Source organism: Nelusetta ayraudi, unplaced genomic scaffold (assembly GCF_046127955.1).
Source record: "Nelusetta ayraudi isolate G7.1 ecotype Tasmania unplaced genomic scaffold, CSIRO-AGI_Nayr_v1 ptg000094l, whole genome shotgun sequence".
Classification (NCBI taxonomy): Eukaryota; Metazoa; Chordata; class Actinopteri; order Tetraodontiformes; family Monacanthidae; genus Nelusetta; species Nelusetta ayraudi.
The window spans coordinates 265,384-286,349 of NW_027466144.1; the positions used below are offsets into that span (position 1 = coordinate 265,384).

General features: G+C 48.5%; 1 protein-coding gene across 2 annotated transcripts; it reads right to left on the reverse strand.

Annotated features, from left to right (window-relative positions):
- Positions 1 to 4: 4 nt before the first annotated feature.
- On the reverse strand, positions 5 to 20,244 carry cubn (cubilin (intrinsic factor-cobalamin receptor)). 2 transcript variants are annotated; one of them, XM_076047494.1, is made up of 67 exons: positions 20,102 to 20,244; positions 19,881 to 20,010; positions 19,587 to 19,673; positions 19,321 to 19,359; positions 19,119 to 19,220; positions 18,792 to 18,895; positions 18,581 to 18,707; positions 18,328 to 18,496; positions 18,085 to 18,216; positions 17,771 to 17,866; positions 17,530 to 17,654; positions 17,248 to 17,440; positions 17,045 to 17,163; positions 16,616 to 16,850; positions 16,338 to 16,519; positions 16,050 to 16,212; positions 15,545 to 15,735; positions 15,281 to 15,437; positions 14,988 to 15,163; positions 14,641 to 14,806; positions 14,313 to 14,538; positions 14,097 to 14,227; positions 13,721 to 13,910; positions 13,289 to 13,449; positions 12,867 to 13,048; positions 12,612 to 12,768; positions 12,233 to 12,423; positions 11,952 to 12,111; positions 11,596 to 11,777; positions 11,339 to 11,507; positions 11,066 to 11,247; positions 10,800 to 10,956; positions 10,534 to 10,650; positions 10,250 to 10,363; positions 9,981 to 10,109; positions 9,779 to 9,911; positions 9,388 to 9,593; positions 9,061 to 9,242; positions 8,775 to 8,967; positions 8,354 to 8,551; positions 8,105 to 8,251; positions 7,788 to 7,978; positions 7,359 to 7,527; positions 7,110 to 7,284; positions 6,845 to 7,023; positions 6,550 to 6,759; positions 6,243 to 6,383; positions 5,914 to 6,095; positions 5,511 to 5,682; positions 5,224 to 5,427; positions 4,985 to 5,134; positions 4,769 to 4,890; positions 4,400 to 4,625; positions 4,132 to 4,319; positions 3,843 to 3,999; positions 3,597 to 3,743; positions 3,293 to 3,478; positions 3,054 to 3,183; positions 2,733 to 2,950; positions 2,377 to 2,576; positions 2,054 to 2,216; positions 1,686 to 1,894; positions 1,457 to 1,601; positions 1,062 to 1,243; positions 767 to 932; positions 364 to 599; positions 5 to 210 (listed from the first exon to the last, which is right to left on the reverse strand). In XM_076047494.1, the coding sequence occupies exons 1-67, from the start codon at positions 20,221 to 20,223 to the stop codon at positions 103 to 105; spliced, it is 10,878 nt and encodes a 3,625-aa protein (XP_075903609.1). In that variant the 5' UTR covers positions 20,224 to 20,244; the 3' UTR covers positions 5 to 102. The 2 variants fall into 2 exon arrangements, with proteins under 2 accessions (XP_075903609.1, XP_075903608.1); XM_076047493.1 differs by lacking the exons at positions 18,792 to 18,895; positions 19,881 to 20,010; positions 20,102 to 20,244 and having other exon boundaries at positions 19,587 to 19,676.
- Positions 20,245 to 20,966: the final 722 nt, after the last annotated feature.

Sequence of the window (20,966 nt, forward strand, 5' to 3'; positions counted from 1 at the left end):
AATGTCTTGGATCAATTATTTAATACATCAACACACATACAGCAGATACATGGATTCAAGTTGATTAAACAAACAAACAAAAAGAAAGAAAGAAAAGAAAACTCAGCTGCTCCAAGTGAGTCTGAAGCCTGAGGGCAGGCTGGCAAACTGAGCGTGAAACTCAACAAAGACTTGATGGGAGGAGGCCGTAAATGGTGCGATGTTGGTTTCCTGAACAAAAGGCAAAAAACAGAGAAGATGAATACCATAATCAGGCTGAATGCATTGTCAATGCAATTTTCATGTCAAGTAATCTTCCAAAAACAGAACCTAAATGGCTGACTAGGCTAGAGTGTTTCTGTAGTAGTTACTAATGTCACATACCGGTCCACAGTACGGTCCGACAGGCAGTGTGGACGAATCAGAGCCATCGTACAACTTCAGGTAGTTGTTCTGGCAATCTCCAGGGTCACTGACACTGAACTGCTCGAAGGTGACCGTCACCAATCGACCTCTGGGTGCCCTGATGAGCCACTCACAGTGGGTGTTGTTACTGTAGGTGCCTGGATAGTTGGGACTCGTAAAGGAGCCATGGTCTCCAACAAGGGTGCCACCACAACCTAGCAACGAAACACATTGACATTTAAAATTGTTGATTTTATCATTTTCACCACACCATCTGAAATCCCCTGAGCGACAAGCCTTCAGTGTTGCACAGTTCTGTCATAGACTGTGTTCACTGTTCAAGCAAATCTTCATCATCCTGAAATAAGTAATGTGTTTGGACCTTGAGGGGACGACGTCCACGTGGCCTCGAAGCCGTCTCGAGCGTTGGAGAAGTCGCTCTTGAAGCGCAAGTAGAGCTGGTTGGAAGCCGGGAAGATGGGGTTGGGCAGGATGCCACCACACAAGCGGTCGATGAGCGGAGCGTTGGCCGTGCTGCCGTTACGGATCTGAGAAACGGCAGACAGATGGCGCTGTGATCATCCATACGCCAGTCTGCGTCTCCCAGTCAGCAGAGCGGCTGCTCGTCAGAACCTCAGGAGGAGTCGTACTGGCATCTGTGTGCATAATGATTTTACCTCCAGGTAGTCATACTGACAGCTGGAGTGGCTCTCCACATCAAAGGCGTCAAAGAACAGGGAGATGGAGTGGTTCTGTGGTGCCTTCAGGACGGTGGTGCAGTCTATGCTATGAGGGTAGATGTCAGGCCAGCCAGGACTCTTCAGGGAACCAAACTCCTGTTCATATGTTCTGCTGCAGTCTGGGGAAAATAAAACAATAATCAGACTGCAGAGTCAAAGAATTACTGATAGGCACTTTTGTTTTTTGGATTTACTTGGTTGTCATTATTACTTGTTGTACCTCTTCTTTATTTCAACTGAATGAAAACATGACAGTGGCAGTTTTCCCTGTAAAGGGGCTCAGGACAGTGCAAAGCTACACCCCTCGGGTTTAGAAAGGAAGTGAAACTTACTGGCAATTTTAAATGTGATGTTCAGACCATTTCCTGCTATGAAGGCGTCCGATTTGAAGTGCACCAGGACCGTCCTGCCGAAGCTGTAGAAGACAAGCGGATGGTCATCTGATGGGCAGTATTTATGAGACTGGCCGAAGTCTCCCTGCAAAGAGAAAAAAATGACCTGCATCAGCAAAATTATTTCCTCCAAGTGTGTTTTCTCGGTTCATTCGGCTCCGAAACTCACCACAGGCCAGTCGTTGATCTCCAGGTAGTTTGTGGTGCAGCTCTGGCTGGGGTCCAGGGCAAAGGTGTGAACGGACACCTGGATGGTCTCCTGTGGGGGGGCGTCCAGGATCCAGCGGCAGGAGGTGAACTCGGGGTAGGCGCCGGGGAAGTAAGGCGAGGTCAAGCTCTGCACGCCGGTGGTGGCATTCAGAGTCCCGCCGCAGAGCACTGAGGGAAGAACATTCAGAGCGCTGGGTCAGCAACGTGTGGGCAACAAATACATCATTAATTTTTTAATGCATCTCTTGTTTTATGTTCACCATCCAATTTGCTTTTTTAACACTTTGAGAATAATGAGACCTCACGCAAGTCAGTTCAGTGTCTTACATGGCATCGCCCTGTAGGTGGCGTTGAACCCTGCCTTTTGCACCGTGCCGTCCGAGACGAAGCGGACGGTGAGGAGGTTTCCGCTGGATAAGAAGAAGGACGGGATGGAGGTTCCGCAAAAGGTTCCGACGAGAGGGAAGTGAACGCTGTCGCCGTCGTACACCTGAGCAGAGACACACATGAGCATGTTCACACACGGCTGCTCTTCAGTCTGTTTCCTCATCCTCAAGGGAACTCTTTCATTTAGAAAACCCAGCCATGATAAAACTTCAATTCAGCTGCAAAAAGCCTGACTTGAAAGAGCCTCAGGTGTGTTGTGTTACTTGAACATAGTCGTAGTTGCAGGCGTAGGAGCCCTCGACGTCGAAGGAGTTGAAGGTCAGGTTGACGACCCTGTTGACCGGCATCTCTATGGTCCACAGGCAGTCCATCCAGGGTTCGTAGCGCCCGTCCAGGTTTGGATCGGGGGTGCCAAACATGCCCATCGGCATGGACAGGTAGCCACCGCAGCCTTGGTCAGGACCTGCGAGAAACACAGAGAGACTGATTCACTTCACCGCTCCTGCAAAAGTGCCACAAAACCCTGCAGAGAAACAACTAAGCGAGAACAATTATTCTTTAGCTGATCATCTCCTCTTTGCCATCATGACATTAATTAAATCTCATGTGCAGGACCAACCGAGTGTCTGCTCGTAGGTGGCCCTCCAGCCGACCCCGCTCACAGAGTTGTCTGTCTTGAAGACCAGGAAGAGCTGATTGGACGACGAGAGCAGGATGGGCGGCAGCACCTGACCGCAGAACTTCCCCAGCAGGGGCGCCAAAGAGTCCCCTCCGTCGTGCACGGCCACGTAGTCATAGCGACAGGAGGAAGACGCCTCCAGGTGGAAGGTGTTGAATCTGTGGAGAGAGGAAAAGTTGGAATAGTCACATACGCAGCAATGCAACCACAGCGTCGCAGTCGTGCAGTTAAACGGACTCAGCGCAGTCGAGTCTGACTGACCTGAGTTTGATGATTGTGTTGGCTGAGACCACGATGTGGTAGGTGCAGTTGATGTTATGGTGGTAGTCGACCAGGGACAGCGCAGGGCTGCTGACGGTGCCCATCGTACTGTTGAAGGTGCCGCCGCATGCTGCAAAAAATAAACACAAACACACACTCATTTTCTCCTGACCTCGCTTTTTATGAACCTAACCTGAACCCTGACCCTCCTCTTCACGTTCTTCTGTTTGTTGACTCACGGTAGGTCTTGTACTCGGCCATGAAGCCGCTGCTGCTGATCACAGAGTCAGAGTAGAAGTTGAGCAGCAAGGAGCCAAAGGCCGAGAAGGGTCCAGGAATGGTGGAACCACACAGGGTGGCAATCGCTGAGCCGCCAGTCGCCAGGTTGTATATCTTCAAGCCGTCATACTGACAGTTGGAGTGGGCTGCACCGCAGAAAAACAAACAACTAATACAACCAACAATATGAAGTCTGTCTGTATTTTAACTTTCACATGTAATCATATGGGCGTTCTTATTTGTGTGTGCGATACTTCCACGTACCCTCGACTTGAAAGGTCTTGAACGTGAGGACGAGCACAGCCTGCACAGCACGGATGGTGTAGTTGCAGTTGGAGAAGTAAGGATAGTCGGCGGGGTAGTTTGGAGAAACCACGCGGCCGCTGGGGGCTGTGAAGTTTGCACCGCAGCCTGCCAAACACATTGCATCAAGATCAGCAAGGTTTTCGCAGGGAATAGTCGATAAGATGTGTTCTGCTTTCTCATGTGCTCGCACGGGCTCGTTCTTACTGGTGCTGAAGTACGCCATGAACCCTGCTCCAGGGGCTCCGCTGCTCTGAAACCTGCTGCTGATGATGTTATAGGGAGCAACGATGGGACTGGGGGCGGCCGAGCCGCAGCCTGTCGACAGTAGATCCTCTGCATGTTGTCCGTGACCAGACCACACCTGGCACAAGACATGAAAAGCACACAAAATGTTTAGTCCAGCCGGTGTTTGCAGTTGGGGCCTTGAGGTTTTCAGAGGATTTTTCAGATCTCTGAGGATGTCTTGCTTCTGTGATGGTCCCGCCTCTGATACCTTGACGTAGCTGTTGAGGCAGGACCCACTGCTGTCTGGAATCTGGAAGTTACTGTCGTAGCTCATCTCCAGGTGGTTTCCTTCATGGGCAATAATCCTCCAGGAACACTCCACATTGGCTGGGAAGTTCTGAGGAAAGTTTGGAGACTTGATGATGCCGTAATCTGAGTGGAGAACCCCTCCGCAGCCTGCAGAAACAATATGACGAATGTTAATAATTATTTCTGTCACAGCGCAAAGGACGTTAATTGAGCTCGTGTCAACCTACCGGAGGAGTCGGACGACCAAGTGGCGAGGAAGCCTCCTTTGGAGACGCTGTGATCGGCCAGGAAAACGATGGCCAGCTTGTTGGACCCTGATTGGATGGTGCCGGGGGAGGTGGTGCCACAGTACTGGCCAATGATGGGGGAGCCTGGGGAGCCTCCATTGAAGATGGTGAGGGAGTCCCAGCTGCATTGAGAGTGAGGCTCCAGGTTGAAGAAGCTGAAGGTGAGCTGCAGTAAGAAACACAAAAGGTCCTTTTTAACAGTGACCTCTGCTGGCAGAACAGGTGAACTGCAGGTGGATGGAGGCATTGTTTTTGGGGGGGGGGGACGGCGCCACAACTGTTTCTGACTCATTAAGGAAGCAAACGAACCGTGATAGTGTGACCGGCTGGAGCCTCCAACAGCCAAGCACAGCGACTGAGACTGGGGTAGGCGTCTGGGTAGTTAGGACTGGATAAAGCCCCTCCCTCACCCGTCTGCAGGCCTCCACACTCTGCCAAGCATCAAGGATGACAAAAGACCACATTATGAAGCTTGTGACTCTTGTCTTAGCTCGGCACTGCCACAACTACGCTTATGTGTCTTACCGGAGAACATGTACTTTGCCCTGAAGCCCAAGTCTCCCCCAGAGGAGTCAGTCTGGAAATGGACCCACAGTTCGGGCGTGAAGACCACAATTGGAAGTGTCGGGACGGTCTGTCCGCAGAATTTGGCCAGCAGCTCTCCGTCTGAGTCACCTGCAGGAAGGAGAGGTCAGTCTTTTCCCCCCATATCACTGCTACTTCTGAGAACACCTGTTGCAATTCTCTCTGTGTGTGAACCTCACCTAGGCGGAACTGGAGGTAGTCCAAGGAGCAGGTTTGGTGGCTCTGCACATGCAGATCCTCGATCATCACCACAATGGAGGAATTGACATGCTGCGGATTCTGGATCAGCCATTCGCAGTTGAGGTTGCTGCTGTAGTTGGACACAAGGTACCCGGGGGAGGTGAAGTTTCCACCAGCCGAGTCGCTCAGGATTCCTCCACACTCTGATACCAAGGGACAGATGCAAAAAGGTTTAAGAGGGGAAGCAAAAATAAAACCCTTCCATGCGATCAAGGAAACATCTGACCTGCAGCCTCATCAGATGAGTAGGAGGCCGTGAATCCTCCGTTGGATACGGAGGCGTCAGTACTGAAGACGACAACCATGGTTCTTCCAGATGAGCGCACCTGCGTGCCTGTAGGCACGGTGCCACAGAATCTCTCAAGGCGCGGGGCACCAGGTGTCAAGCCGTTGAGGATCTGGATGACACAAGAAGTTTAATAGAGCTCCATATTTGAATTAGGTGATCTTAAATCATTCTCATAAATCTGTTGACAATTGACAAGGAGGCTAAATTTATGTGCTGCTAAACTTTGGCATAAGAATAATGTGCAATACAACACAACACAACAAAAGTCAAGTTTAAAAAAATGTTCAAATGTTGAATTCAATATACTGGGGGGAAAAAAAAGAGAGAGGGCAGTTTTTACCTCGACGTAATCGAACGAGCAAGCCGCCGTGTCCTCCAGCCGCAGGTCATTGATGGTGAGCGTCACCCGCCGACCAGCAGGCACAACGATCTCCCAGCGACACACCCGGCTGTGCGGGTACAAGTTGGGGTAGTTGGGCGAAGAAATTGTTCCCGAGGGAGCGTTCAGCTCTCCTCCGCAGACTGCAGCAAAGAGGAGGCAGACGTTCGCACTTCAGTCGCACTTTAAAGCCATTTTCCGGAGTAACAACATGGAGCCTTCTTGGGATAGCGTGTGCAAGGTTGATGTTTCAGATGGAGGGAAAAAAGAAAAGAAAAGTGTAACTGTACCTTCCACGCTGGCTTCAAATGACAGACTGAATCCTGCAGCGTTTCCACTGGCGTCGCTGACGAAGCGGACGTAAGCAAAACTGTCCGACGTCTCCAGCGAGGCAGGTAGTGTGCTGCCACAGTGACGACCCAACAGGCGCCCTGAGTCCAGCAGGACACGAGAGGTTTGAGTCAGTGGCATGACATTTATTGTGACGAATAAGTTGGTGGTTGCTGTGTCAGTGCTTTCTCATGTTTTATACAGTTGAAAAATCTTCACAAACAGTGCAGAAGCTCAGCTGATTTTCCAGCTATTTTTTATGTTTACCTGAGGCATTGTACTCTCTGATCTCCACATAGTCTGCAGAACAGTCTGCCGAAGACTGAAGGCTAAAGCTGCCGAAGGTCAGAGTGAGATAGTGGCCCGTGGGTCCCTCCAGGTACCACTCACAGCTGGAGCTGTCGGGGTAGTTGGATCCTGGGAAGCCGGGGCTGTGGAGCGCCCCACTCTGGCCGATGTAGGTGCCTCCACAAGTTGCTGCGATAAACACGCCGTGCTTCATGAGAGTGGTTCCGATTCACCGGGTGGATCTGCCGTTCTTTGGAACACGCGACTGACTTACCGATGGAGTATTTGGCTTTGAAGCCTTTGTGCGTGACACTTGTGTCAGTGCGAAACCTGAGCAGCAAGAAGGAGCCTGTGGAGACCTGGGTGGATGGCCGGGTGTTGCCGCAGAGCCTGGAGATGAGCTCGGCGTTCAGGTTGGAGCCATCGTGCAGCTCCAGGTAGTCGTGAAGACAGCTGAGGACGACAGGAACAGGACAAACATTGTCATTTGAAGACCCAATAGTGATTGGAGACCCAAAGCAAGCAAGAAGCAGCCGTACTTGTCAGACAGCTCAATGTAGAATTCATCCTCAAAGTCAATTTTCACTGCTTCTCCGTTGGGCACCGATATCACCCAGAAGCAGTCGATGTTCTGCGGGTAGTTCTGAGGATAGTTGGGTGAAGTGATGTAGCCTGGAGGGTCGCCGTCATTCAGCTCGATCACTCCTCCACAGGCTGCAAGACAACACATTACGGATGAGAATGAAGGAACAAATCAATGGAAGCTGCAAATAAAGCGGTGGCCGTACCCTGACTGTGGGCTTCGAACACCAGCTTGAAGCCGCTGCCTTCAATGGAGGCATCCGACACGAATGAAATGAAGAGGTGATTGTCGGTAGTTTGGAGGGGATTTGGTGGAGTTGCGCCGCAGAGGCGTTCACCCAGCAGTGGAGCAGAACTATCTGGGCCATTCCTGACCTGCACATAGCAGTGGGACACACACAGCCGGAAGTCAACATAGAGAGATCTTGTGTTTGAGCAATCAATAGAATAATAGCACAATAGAAAATCTAATATCCCAAAACCCTGACAGAATTTTATCTTATCTAAACTATTTCTGAAATTTACCCTTTACAAACATGAACCAGCTTTACTGTTTTGGATTGTTACACTGGCACTGGAATGTCCTGCAGTATGCTTTCTCCCCACTAGATGCCACTAAATCTGAGACACCGTACCTCCAGGTAGTCTCCGGTGCTGCAGTGGGTGCCGTAGCCTTGGACCTGGAAGGGGCTCTGAAAGGTGAGAGAGACCCTGAAGCCAGGGGTCACCATCACGTGCCAGAAGCAGTTCTGAGCCGGCAGGTAGCTCTGAGGGTAGCGGGGGCTGCTCAGCACGCCGCGGTCTGTGTGCAGGAGGCCTCCACAACCTGGAGAGGGCGACGGAACCCACACCATTATCACTTAAAATTTTTAAACAATGAAGAAGTGCCGTATAAATGAATGAATGAATGAATGAATGAATGAATGAAGGAAAAACCTTCAGAGGTTTTAACCTCTGGAGTAGGAGGCGTTAAAGCCTCGTCCACTGGCGCTGCTGTCTGAGGTGAAATGAATGTACATGGAGTCTCCTGTGGAGTGGATGGAGCCTGGCAGGTCATGGCCGCATAAGGTGGCCAACATGGGGGACAGACTGCTTGCACCTGAGCACACACATGCACAGACACATAAACACGGAGAAAGATGAGGAGCTGCGCTGCAGAAGCAACACACCTGCACTGTGCTGCTTCGTTTAAAAGGCTCACCGTCTCTGATGACCAGGCTGTCAAAGGAGCACATGGGGTTGTCTTCAATGTCCAAGGACAAGAGGTTGAGCTCCACAGTTGAGTCCGGAGAACGGATCAACCAGGTGCACTCCTGGTTCAAGGGGTAGCTTTCGGGCCAATCGGGAGAGAAGAGGAAGCCGGGGCTCTCGCCAGTCATCAGCATCCCACCGCACGAACCTGATGAACACAGAGAACAAGGAGAGAAATTAAATAAGTTTCATTTTTTTACATTCCACCAAAAGTCAAACAAAAGAGTTGCACATCTGTCTATTTATGCTGCTGCTCCATATAAATAATAATTATGTACAATTACAAGCCTCAGTGACTTTGATAAATATTACTTTGCAAATAAGTATTGTGTCATATAAGCAGAAGGAATAAATGGGCTGTTTTGTCGAACCCGGTGGGATTGTGGGCGGTGGCCCTGAGTCCTGGATGGCAGTCCACTCAATGAAGAAGCCTTTTCCTCCTACAACTGAATCAGACTGGAACTGTAGGGTGACGGTGCTTCCAGAGCTTCTGACCGGAGGTGGTAATCTCAATCCACAGAACGTGCCAATGGGGTAGTAATAGACAGTGGGGCCGTCGAATATCTGGAGAAAGAAAAATAACAGGGAAATGGTTGGAGCAGAGTAATTAATCAGCTGATCTATTACCATATAATGTTACAGTTCAAGTGGGCTTACTTTGAGGTGGTCATAGTAGCAATCAGTGGCATCTTCAATATCCATTTCCAGAAAGCGGATCTCGATTAAACTGTTTGCCGCCACTGTGATGGTCCAGCGGTAGTTGGCGTTGTTGGGATACGTTCTGGGATAAAGCGGCGATGCAATCTGTCCAAATTCTCCTTCCAAGTCGTTTCCATACACTGGTGAGACAACCAAGAACAGGAAGCAGATAAAGTGAAGTCACTTGTTGCGGTAATAATCATTCCCAGGCCTTCATCGACAAAACTACTGCATTTAAATCATGTAACACACCGTGCCACAGTGTGACCCTTTACAGAAACTCACGGTGGGAAAAGGCGGCTCTGAATCCGGCGCCGCTTATTGATGCATCTGACGCAAACTTAATCCACAGGATGTGACCAATCACGGAGGTGTAGTTAGAGGGCAGGTCGTTTCCAGAGAAACAACCAACCAGATGCCCCGTGGAGTTGCCCTCTCTGATCTCCACGTAGTCATTCTGACAGCCGGAGCCACCCTGCAGGTGGAAGTCACTAAGAAAAACACAAAAAAAATTGATAATGTACTAATCAAAAAAATAAAAATACATAACAAAAAAATAAAATAAAAGACAGATATCTGCTGGCTTTGCACGTTTCCTTTAAACCTATCCTCTGCAGTGACCAGGATGCAGCCATTGATTGGGATTCATTGAGACTGAGAGATTCACCCGACTTACATGAACGAGAGCTGCAAGCGATTCCCAGGTGAGCTCCTGACGGTCCAGACACATTCCAGATTGGGCAGATAAGGATCCGGGTAGCTGGGACTGTTGAAGGCGCCGCTCTCCATCACAAAATCTCCCCCGCAGCCTGGAGGGCAAAGTCAACAGTTTCTACTGGCACTGCTGTACATCCTGGAACTGTCGAGCGTGTACTTACTGGAGGTGGATGCTGAGTAGGTGGCCCTGAAGCCTTTACTGGATACAGAACTGTCCGAGATGAAGTTGACCACCATGGCGTTACTGAAGGATGTTGTTGGGAGAGGTAATTCTGTGCCACAGTAGCGGCCTGAAAAGTTTTGCATTATAATTTAGTTGCGTTTTGGAAAAAACGCTGACTTCTTCCATGTGTATAAACACAACTTTGTGACGCCATCACAAAAGTGATCCTTCATTAAACAGTACGTCTGTGTAGTTTTTGTGACTGACCAACGGCAGGTGCCTGGTAATTGTCGCCATCTCGGATCACCACAGCATCGTGGGAGCAGTTCAGATAGTTGGCTTCCAACCCAAAGTCGGTGAATGAGAGGGTCACATGGTTGACTTCTCAGAGACACACACAAACACACACAAAGACACACACAAACCCAAGGTTCAACAGCAGGGAAAACACACACATTGTCTGTTGTTTTCTACAGAAAGCATAGCCACACAATACATTCTTACACATGCGTGATATATTGACGTATACAGCAGTGACAGGTGCAACTCACATGGCTCTTTGGCTCGGATGATCCAGCTGCAGTTCTGATTGACAGGGTACAAGGCCGGATACCTTGGAGATGCGATGGCGCCACCAAAGTCGTCGCTGAGGATTGTCGCCCCGCATGCTGTTTCATCAGAAAACAGTTGAATTAGTGAATTAGCAACATCTGGGACACAAAATCAATAGATTTTTTTCACTACAGATTATTGTATAAATTGGTCATGACTGTATTTTACTTGCCAGGAGGGATAAAAAAGGCTTTATTTGACTCACCCTCTGAGAACCGGAGACTGAAACCTCTGCGGTTCTGACTGGAGTCCGATCTAAAGCGAACATACACAGTGTTCTGCGTGGAGGTGACTGACCGAGGAAGAGTGTTGCCACACACGCGGTCAAGAAGAGGTGAAGATGAGGTTGGACCGTCATGGATCTGTGGAAAGGAACAGCAGCAGTTTGGGACAGTTTCAGTTTTAAGACCCACCTTTGCGTGGATGCTGATCTTTGATGTAAATAAAATGCGACTGAGGTCTGAAACTCACGGCTATGTAGTCAAAGTTGCACAACGTATGCAGCTCAATATCCAGGTCGGAGAAGTTGAGGAAGACCCGGTGGCTTGGATCCACACTGATGACCCAGGAACAGTCCACGTTGTGTGGGTAGGTGTTGGGATATGAAGGGGAATGGATCTCCCCTGAGTGGGCCACGACTGGACCACCACATCCTGTGAGGGGGAAGAACCAAAGAAGTTTGCAAGAATCACACTGAGTGAAGAAAAAAGCATGTGAGTTGTGTGCAGTCTGCAGCCCAACTACCTCCCTGGACTTCGGTCCAGCTGGCGTTGAAACCACGACCGCTGACGTAAGCGTCGGACTTGAAGCGCACGGTCAGCAGGTTGCCGGTGCTGGAGACTTGCATGGGGGTGGTGGTGGTGGTGCACAGCTTGGCCAGCTGAGGAGCTGTGAGGTCCGGGCCGCCGTGGACCTGAAGGGAAAACAGCAGGAAAGGATTCAGGGGCCTTTAAGGATGGAAACTGCATCAAATCTAAGTCTCTCTCAGGTCGGTGGCTCACCTCCAGCACATCATAGTTGCAATCCTGATGATACTCGACGTCAAACTCGTGGATGGTGATGGTGATGCTGCTGCCAGCCGTGGTGGTAATATACCAGATACACTCTCTGTTTTCTGGGTATCTGTTGGGGTAGTCTGGGCTGTTGAAGGAGCCACTCGGTCCAGAGAGCTCCCCTCCACAACCTGCACAGGCCCAAATAATCCTGGGGTCAGTCACAAGGGTAAAAAACATTTGATTAACCCAAACACTGACATTGTGTTCTCATTACTCGTTTTACTTTTTGGTTTACTGTCTGTTTCACTTCCTTACTTTTTATCATCTGCAATATCATTTCCTTGTTGATGAGAGCCTCTTACCATTCTGGTACCACATCATCTGGAAGCCTGACTTGGAGACCGAGGAGTCTGATCTGAACACGAGGGTGAGCGCTGAGCTTGTGGTGCTGTTGGCTGGAGGTGGCTGGCTTCCGCAGAAAGAGCCGATCAGAGGCGCTTGATCATTTGGCCCATCGTAGAGCTGGCGCAGCAAATGGTGGAAGAAGAATTATTAGTAATTATCCATTTTGTTAGTTGGGCAGCCATATACACAAGCAGCAGTTCTAAAGCTCGCCAGCGTCTGAAGAGGTTGACGCAGGTACCTTCACGTAGTCGTAGCCACAAGAGCTGTATGAGCTCTCCAGGTCAAAGGCGGTGAAAGTGTAGTTGACGTTGTTCCCTCTGGTGCTCTGGATGGTCCAGCTGCATTGAGAGTTGCTGGGGTAAGTGTTGGGGAAGTTCAGCGATTCCACAACCCCCTTGTATCGGCCGGTGATCAGCACGCCACGGCAGTCTGGCGGGAAACAAACAGCATTGGATTAAAAAAGAAAAAAAGGAAGGAAAGGTGAATTAGGTTTGAATCAGAAACTGGAGAAAAAAGATTGAAATATTCTATCTTAAATCCCTGTGCACAGTTTACTGATTATTGTCAAGGCCTGTTTTTACAGTATGGTATCATAGTTCAACAGTGTGTCGTCATACTGGAGGTGTAGGACGCCAGGAATCCCCCTGCAGCGACGCTACTGTCCGTACGGAGCTTGACAAAGAGCTCGTGGCCTGTTGAGTTGATGATGCCAGGCTGCTGAATGCCACACAACCTGGCCAGCTCCGGAGCAGCGCTGCTGTTACCATCATGCACCTGAAAACAAAACAAAAAACAAAGAAGTGGGTCTTGAGTCTGTCCTTATTGGGTGTTTAATACCTCCCCTCCTCTCTGCTCCCAGATGAGACACTCACAGCCAGGTAATCAAAAGAGCACGTAGTGCTAGCCTCCAGGTGGAAATCCGAGAAGGAGAGGAAAACCTTGCTGCCTTGGCTTGTTCTGATGTTCCAGTAGCACTCTGCACTTGGATGGTAGGGCAGAGGGTAGTTCGGAGAGGAGAATGCTCCAGTGGCGGTCGTCAGGCTTCCTCCACAGCCTCCAAAGATAAAACAGAAGAGACAAGTTAAACACGCACCACCTTGTAGCATAAGGATCCCACTGTCTTCATGTACACTGTGGACATAATCAATGTCTATAACCTCCCTGATGTTGCACAGGGCAAATAGGACAAAGGTAGATTCATTTTGAAATGTTCTAACCCACAACAATTGTCTCCTGAGTGAATTCATTTTTTTTTTTTTTTGGCTACGGTTCGTCTCACAGTCTCTTTACTCACCCGTCTGTGTCCCGTCCCAGTGGGCAGTAAATCCAATCTGTGTCAAGGCGGAATCGGAGCGGAACCTCACCCACAGGCGGTTGCTGTGGGACACCAAGACTGGAGGCCTTGTGGTGCCGCAGAATTTACCGATCAAGGGAGACGTCTCATAGCCGCCATCCCTGGAACATGACAAACAGCCAGTGATTCAATTCTCTGAAGCAATACTGACCAGTTCACACGTGACAGTTCATCTCAACACTAAATTAGTTGACTCTCGCTCTGACTCTGTGCAAAGGTTAATATATATAATACATGTCTGTCCATGCAGTAGATGCAGAATTAAATCATAATGACTCAGCACACTGATCTTTTCGGAGGTGATTCCTACGAGTTGAAAACAATAATTTACATACAAGTCACACTCACAGAGATAGATGGTCTTTTTCTTACCTGATCTCCACAAAGTCATAGCTGCACGAGGGCGGGGCACCTTCCAACTGAAACGCGGTGAAGTTTAGCATGATCTGCCGGTTAACCTCCACAATGATCTTAAAGATACAGTCTCTGTTTGTGGGGTAGTTTTGAGGGTAGTTGGGTGAACTGAAAGACCCCGTAGGAGATGTGAAGGTCTCACTGCAGTCTGACGAGAAGAAAAGAAAGGAAAAGACTCATCAACGGTCTTGTTTGCTTCTTATTTGGTAGCTTGGGTGAGAAAGGCAGTAGGATGTGTCGGTGGTTTGTGTGACCGCGTCACCGTTCAGCTTCTAACGCTGATTAGGTTTCGGCACTGGGGTTCCATTGAGAGGATAGTTGAGAGTTTGGGTACCTGTGGTTGCATTGAGGGAGGTGTAACTGGCAGAGAATCCCTCAGTTGCAAAACTTGCGTCAGAGACAAACAGCAGCGTCAGCAGGTTGTCGGTGCTGGTGATGGATGGAGGGAGAGTGCGGCCACAGTACCTGCACACCAGAAACACCTGGATCACTCAACTCAGTCACAAAAAGATGAAGTCAGGATGTATCTGAGTGTTTGCGTCTGACTTACCGGCCAATCTTGTTCCCAGCCTCCACCGTGCCATTGTCGTACACTTCAACGTAATCAAAATTACAGCTGGCATGGTACTCCAGGTTGAAGGTGTCAAAGGTCAACCTCACGAGGTTGCCCGGGGCGACGTTGATATACCAAGTGCAGTTTGCACCATGGGGGTAGTTGGTAGGATGGGCAGGGGTGGTGATGGTGCCCGAGGGAGAGCTCAGGGTCGCCCCACAGCCTGAAAAAATTCAAAAGGGAAAACTGACAAGCTTTGTAAAGTCCCTTTATGCCTTCATGGCCAGTTGACAGAAGAATGGGGAGAAGCTGTTCTAAGACTCACCCTCTATGGCAGAACCGTAAACGGCTTCAAAGCCAAAGTTGTTAACAGACGCGTCGGTCTTGAAACGGATGTACATGGAGGACTGAGTGGACTGGAGCATGGGAGGAACTGCAACACCGCAGTATTTCCCGAGGAGGGGAGAACTGGACATGGAGCCATCCCTCACCTGGACACGCACAACACACTCAGTTAGTGATGACACAATGCATCCACAGCCGCACACACATCACGACATAATACCGTATTTAATTTGGCATTGTCTAATCTCGCCAGAGCAACAAACTGCTGCATGAAAATAAAAGAGTGAGAATATAAAGGAGTGTGACTCAGAGACCAGAGAGATTCACCTCAACATAGTCGTACAAGCAGGAGTTTCCTTCAACATCAAATGACAAGAAGTTGAGCGTGACCACGTAGCCCCCTGGCTGGTTAATGACCCACTCACACTCCTTGTTGTGGGGATAGGCGTTAGGGTGGAAAGGGGATCGGATCTGTCCCGTCCCGGTCAGAGTGCCTCCGCAACCTGGAGAGAGAGAGCGAGACAGAGAGAGTGAGCGACACTCAGCAACAGTGGTTTCAATAAAATACTTCACTGCGTAAAGAAAACGGCTTTTTGGTTTTTGCTAGAAAAGAGGCTCACCGACAGTGTACACGGCTCTGAAACCAGCCCTGCTGACCACACTGTCAGACTTAAAACGGATCCACAGGTAGTTGGAGGACGAGTGGATGGGAGCCGGGAGGATACTGCCGCAGAACTTCCCAATCAGCGGGTCAGACTCTGTTCTGCCGTCGCGAACCTGTAAATACAGACAGGCGATGAAAACACACAGAGAAGTTTTTGTCATCACTTTTTATTCACTGGGTGACAGTAACGTTTGTTGCATATGAACGCACACACACACACCTCGACATAGTCAAAGGAGCAGCTGCTGTGACTCTCCAGGCTCATGTCAGTGAAGTTCAGCATCACCGTCTCTCCCACCGGCAGCCTGATCAGGTAGACACACTGGCGGTTGTGGGCGTAGTCATTCGGCCAGTTGGGAGAGATGATGACGCCTTCACTGTCAGTAAAGGTTCCACCGCAACCGGGATCACCTGGCACACACGACACGAGATCAGAGGCAGGTTCCGTCTCCTCGGTGTGAACAGAGAATTATCATCGGTGCCTGAGGTCAGAGGCACAGAGGGTGACAGCATTGTTTCTGTCTTTAATTTAATTGACTGTCAAAAGTCCTTCATACCATATTAGACAATTTTCAGATTCTTTTCCCTCTGATGTTTTGTACTTTAGGCCATTAGATTACAGTTAGATGGCCATGTTTGCTTTCCTACACATCAAGTAAATTGGAACTCCGTTGCTCCGTGCACCGTGCACATTGCGATACTAGCGCGCAGTGTGTGTGCCTTACTCGGCGATGTTGTGTACGTGATGTGGAAGCCCTGGTCAGCGACGCTGGAATCAGAGTGGAAGTGAATCCACGCAGCTGGACCAGTCGTCTGCAGCGGGGCAGGTGTTGCTGTGCTGCAGTACTTTCCCAGAACGGCGTCTTCGGGGAGACGGCCGTCTCGTATCTACAATGTCGTGGAAGAAAGAAAAGTTACTAAAGGCCAAAATCTATAAAATACACAATAATCTCTCAAGCATTTCTAATCTTCCAGCAACTCTAATAAACATAAATTATTTACAATTTTTTTACCTCAAGGTAGTCGTGCACACAGTCTGGATGATGCTCCAAGCTGAGCGTCCCGAACGCAAAGGTAATGAGCAGGCCGGGCGCCACGTCCACCGTCCAGTAGCAGTCGCGGTTGGGTGGGTAGTTTCCAGGGTAACCAGGGGAGTTGATGTTGCCGTAGGTGTCAGTTAATTCACCTCCACACACTGAAATAAGACAGAACATATCAAAGGACGAGTGTCATAAGAAGCTAACAAAATTGCTCCACACTGATCCCGACTAATAAAATGACCGTCACCCACCTGGGGCCTGCGACTGCCAGGCCACCGTGAAACCGCCGCCGCTGACGATGTGGTCGGAGCGAAACCAGAAGTACAGCGAATTGTGCGAGCTGAGCAGCTCGGCCGGGCTGCTCTGGCCGCAGTATTTGCCCAGTTTGTGCGCCGAGGCGCTGTCGCCGTCGTGAATCTGGAGGAAGTCAAAGTTGCAGTTGGTGCTGCTCTCCAGGTGGAAGAAGGGAAACGTAATGCGGAGAATCTAGAAAAGAAAAATAGAGAACAGAGAACAAGAGGAATCTTTAATGTCACATGTAGGTGAACATGCAATCAGTCATTGGCTCTTATTTCCGTTTCCCGTGTAATTAACTTTTACTGTGCTGTGTTTTCAAACAAGCCCATGAGTTTAAACGGTGCATCCTTCCGCTAACATTCTGCATACATACTGTGGCCTACCTTGTTTGAAACGGTTTGAAGCACCCAGGCACAGCTGACCTCGTGATCGTACTGATCGTGACCGGGGTTGTTGGGGAAACTGAAGGTGCCCGCGTCGCCACTCAGGTAACCTCCACACACTGTGAGGACAAGTCACCAGGTCTCAACGGGGGGGGCACCACCTCCTTGGTTCACATTCTCCTTAAGGCCATCGATCCACATACCTTGGCGCTGGGTCTCGCAGAACGTGCCGGTCCACTGGGCAGTGCAGTTGCACGTGAATCCGTTGACAGCATCAATGCAGTTTCCTCCGTTCTGACAGGGATTGCTCAGGCACTCGTTGATATTCTGGTCGCAGTTGAGTCCTTGCCATCCGGAGTTGCAGTTGCAAGTGTAACCAGGAGTCCCGGTGGTGGGCTGTCATCGCCGTGAAGCATTTGTTGTTAAAAAATCAAACCCTAAAAAAACTTTTCTTAAAGTAAAAGTGTAGTGGACATGAAACTCACCACACACTGTCCATTGATGCAGGGATTGTTGGTCTGACAGATGTTGCTGGTCTGGGAACAACCAGTGGGTCCATAACCATTGCCTTGGTATCCAGGAGGACAGGTGCATACAGGTATGCTGGAACCTGGTGGATGCAGCAGGTATTACCTTGTTGTCCAAGGGAATGTATACATTCTAGATTGAATAAACTCTATATTAAATCATTTTGTTATTTATCTGTTATATATATATTTTTTTTACCTGGACTTGAGGTGCAGGTAGCTAATGGGTAGCAGCCTCCATTGTTGGTTGCACAGATATTAGCCTGGGTGCAAGACCTCCCGTCCCCTTCATATCCTGTGGGAACATAAGAGTTAAGGTTTACTGAAACAAAGGGAAATGGTGCCAGTATCCTGCTCCCTGTTCTTAGGCACCCAAAAACTAGCCACAGTTTCATTTAGTTCTACAATATTTCTTTGAAAAATATGATGACATGTTAGTTATATAAAAGTTGTCGATGGGGTTTATTGAAAATATATTCACATATCTAATGTGTCCTTTTCCCCCTGTCCTACCTGGAGGGCAGGCACCACAGTGGAAGGAACCCATTGTGTTGAGGCACTGCACTGTAGGAGCGGTGGAGCAGCCGCCATTATTGGTCAAGCACTCATTCACATCTTGACAGCTGTAGCCATTTCCCTGCCAACCTGCCACGGCGGAATAATTCAGAAATTACTGCAAATAACTGCAGGCAAAATGTCTGAAAGTGGATACAACTAGTCAGTAAGTCTGGTGCAGACTGCGCTGGAAGCGGTTACCAGCTGGACAGGCGCCGCAGTAGAATGAGCCCTCGGTGTTGAAGCAGGGAACCACGGGGTTGGCAGAGCAGGGTTTGTTTGGAAGTTCACATTCGTTGACGTCAGTCACACAGGCTGGGTTTCCAGCCGAGGACTGCCAGCCGTCGTCGCAAATGCACTGGAATTTAGGCTGAACAAAAACAAGCCAGCAAAAATAATGTATGTAATGCAGGACTGCAGTTATTTTTTTCTATATGCAAAACCTAAGAAGTACCTGTCCAGCGACAACACGGTCGGCATCGATGCAAGTGCCATGTGAACACTGGTCCTGACCTCCATTCCTGCAGTCGTCATAGCGCACGGTGCACAGATTCCCAGACCACTCGGGAAGGCAGTCGCACCTGACGGCAACAAGTGGCCAGTTACCACCGGGATGCAGAGAGCATCATTCTCACTTCTCTGCAGTAAGGAACGTGTCTAAGCACCTGAAAGAACCGGGAGTGTTGACACAGGCGGCACCATTGTGACAACCCTGAATACTCCCAGACAGCACTTGACATTCGTTCACGTCCGTCTCACAGCGAGGACCCTTTGATTTAGACAAGGCCGGAGGGATTATGAGAAAACTGACTGACACTTAATTCTTTAACGGCTCATTGTCAAAGACGTAGACCAGCCATTTCCGATTTCAAAATCTAAAAGCGTATTTCTTAATTTAACTTCAAGAATTAATAACGTATAGAATTCTACATGTCACATTTTTTGATGTGGAGAAAAAAAAAAAAGTAGAGGAGAAACACTGTGGCGCTCACATTCCAAGTGCTTGGACACAGACAGTGAAAGGCATTCAGCAAATTTAAGCACGTTCCTCCATTTAGACAGGGATTACTGCTGCAGGACGTTTTATGGACATCCTGTAGGAGGAAGACAATACAAATGTAAAGGAAACATATTTTGATGATGTGTGAAAAAAAGGAAAGAAAAAAAAAATCAAAGACTCGTTACGAGTCTTACCGATTCAAGTGAGGTGACTTTATTCTCCAGCGTTGCAACCTAAAGAGCAAGAAGGTCACCCGTTTTACAATCAGGGACTGAGGCAGAAATGACTTGAATGAACTCCATATAAGCACGTTCATTTTTTATTTAACTTTTAGTTTTATATTGACTGTAAAATGCAAGAATGTTGAGCAAAATTCAGTTTTGCACCCTGCATCTTTTATTGCTGTAAAATATCCTGGAGTGGGAAAATGAAGTAAGGCGAGCGAGTCCTTGTGCCTTACCCTGGTATCCAGGAGGTGGAGTTTGTTGGCTGTGTCGGGACCATCGTGAGTTTTAATTTGATTAATATCTTCTTTGTTGGTTTTAACCTGAAATCAGACAGTTTAGGAAAAAAAACTTCAGGAACTGTAGATCCTTTTAAGAGTGACTGAACATGGATGTAGAGAATATGGCGCCTGGAATAAAGTGTGTGTGTGAAGTTGTTCAAATATTTTTTTTTTGTCTGTAGATTTAAATTCAAGCTGGTCTCCAAGCGCAGCAAATGCATTTCATAAGTGAACAAAGCGGAATCTTGCCTGGCCCAGCAGCTGGATGAGATCTTCGTTATTGACTTTAACGCGGCCTGCCTCTGAGGTCTGGAAGCGGATGTCCTTGTCTTTAGCGGTAGCAAATACAAGGTGACCACTCTCAGACCGCATGGAGGGCCTGGGGAATCAAAAGAAGAGTGGGATGAACGCTAAATTTGATCAAGAAAGTTGTTGGATGGAAGTGAGGATCATTTCAAACACCCACTTACTGGCCATTTACAGCATCTCTGCTCTTTCCTGTGTGGGCTGCATCCTTCTGCTCTCCTCGTAGCTCCACTGAAAAGATGAAAAGTATGAAGAACAGCCACGAGAGCCGTAATGTTGCTGCCATCTAAAGACAGAGGTGCAGCCCCGGCAGTCCAAACAGCATAACTGAGGACTGATGCTCCGGAACGCTCTAATGCTTAGAACAAGAACTTTGACCCTAAGGCAAAAAAAAAGGACTTACGCATTGGTAAGTGTGCGTGATGCCCCACTGCTCAGCGGGTCAACTCTTTATTACAGACCTCAATTGCCCCTCACATGGTTTTAAGAGATAAGTAACTTGGATCCTGTGACTTTTTATGCATGCACTTCGGGGTAATTATATACATTTTTAGTTGTTTTAAAAGTAAGTAATTCCGAGAGATTTTTAGTCTGTCAAATACTAGACAATTTTCCAAAGGCAGTCGGTCAGACCAGTCCAGCGCCATCAGCGTTAAAGTCTGGACTTAAGGAGTGACATGCGTGTGCATGTGCGCACATTTATAACTGTCACAGTTCCATGCATCAATAACATACAAGAGAAATAAACTAGTTATTGATCTTCTTGAGCCATGTGAGGTGACCAGTAAAGATAACTACTTTGCGCAAGACATATAGATCAGCACAATAAGTGCTTACACCACAAACTACCCCAAAGAAATACATAAAAAAATAGTATTTGCTTTTTTAGTTTTTCATTTTTTAGAGAAATTATGAACAGCTTGTATGAAAAGAAGCAACTATATGATGTCACATGTCTTGTGAATGTTAAAATATTTAACATTCATACGACATTCATAACACATTCACTCAATAATATTCTTCCCTACA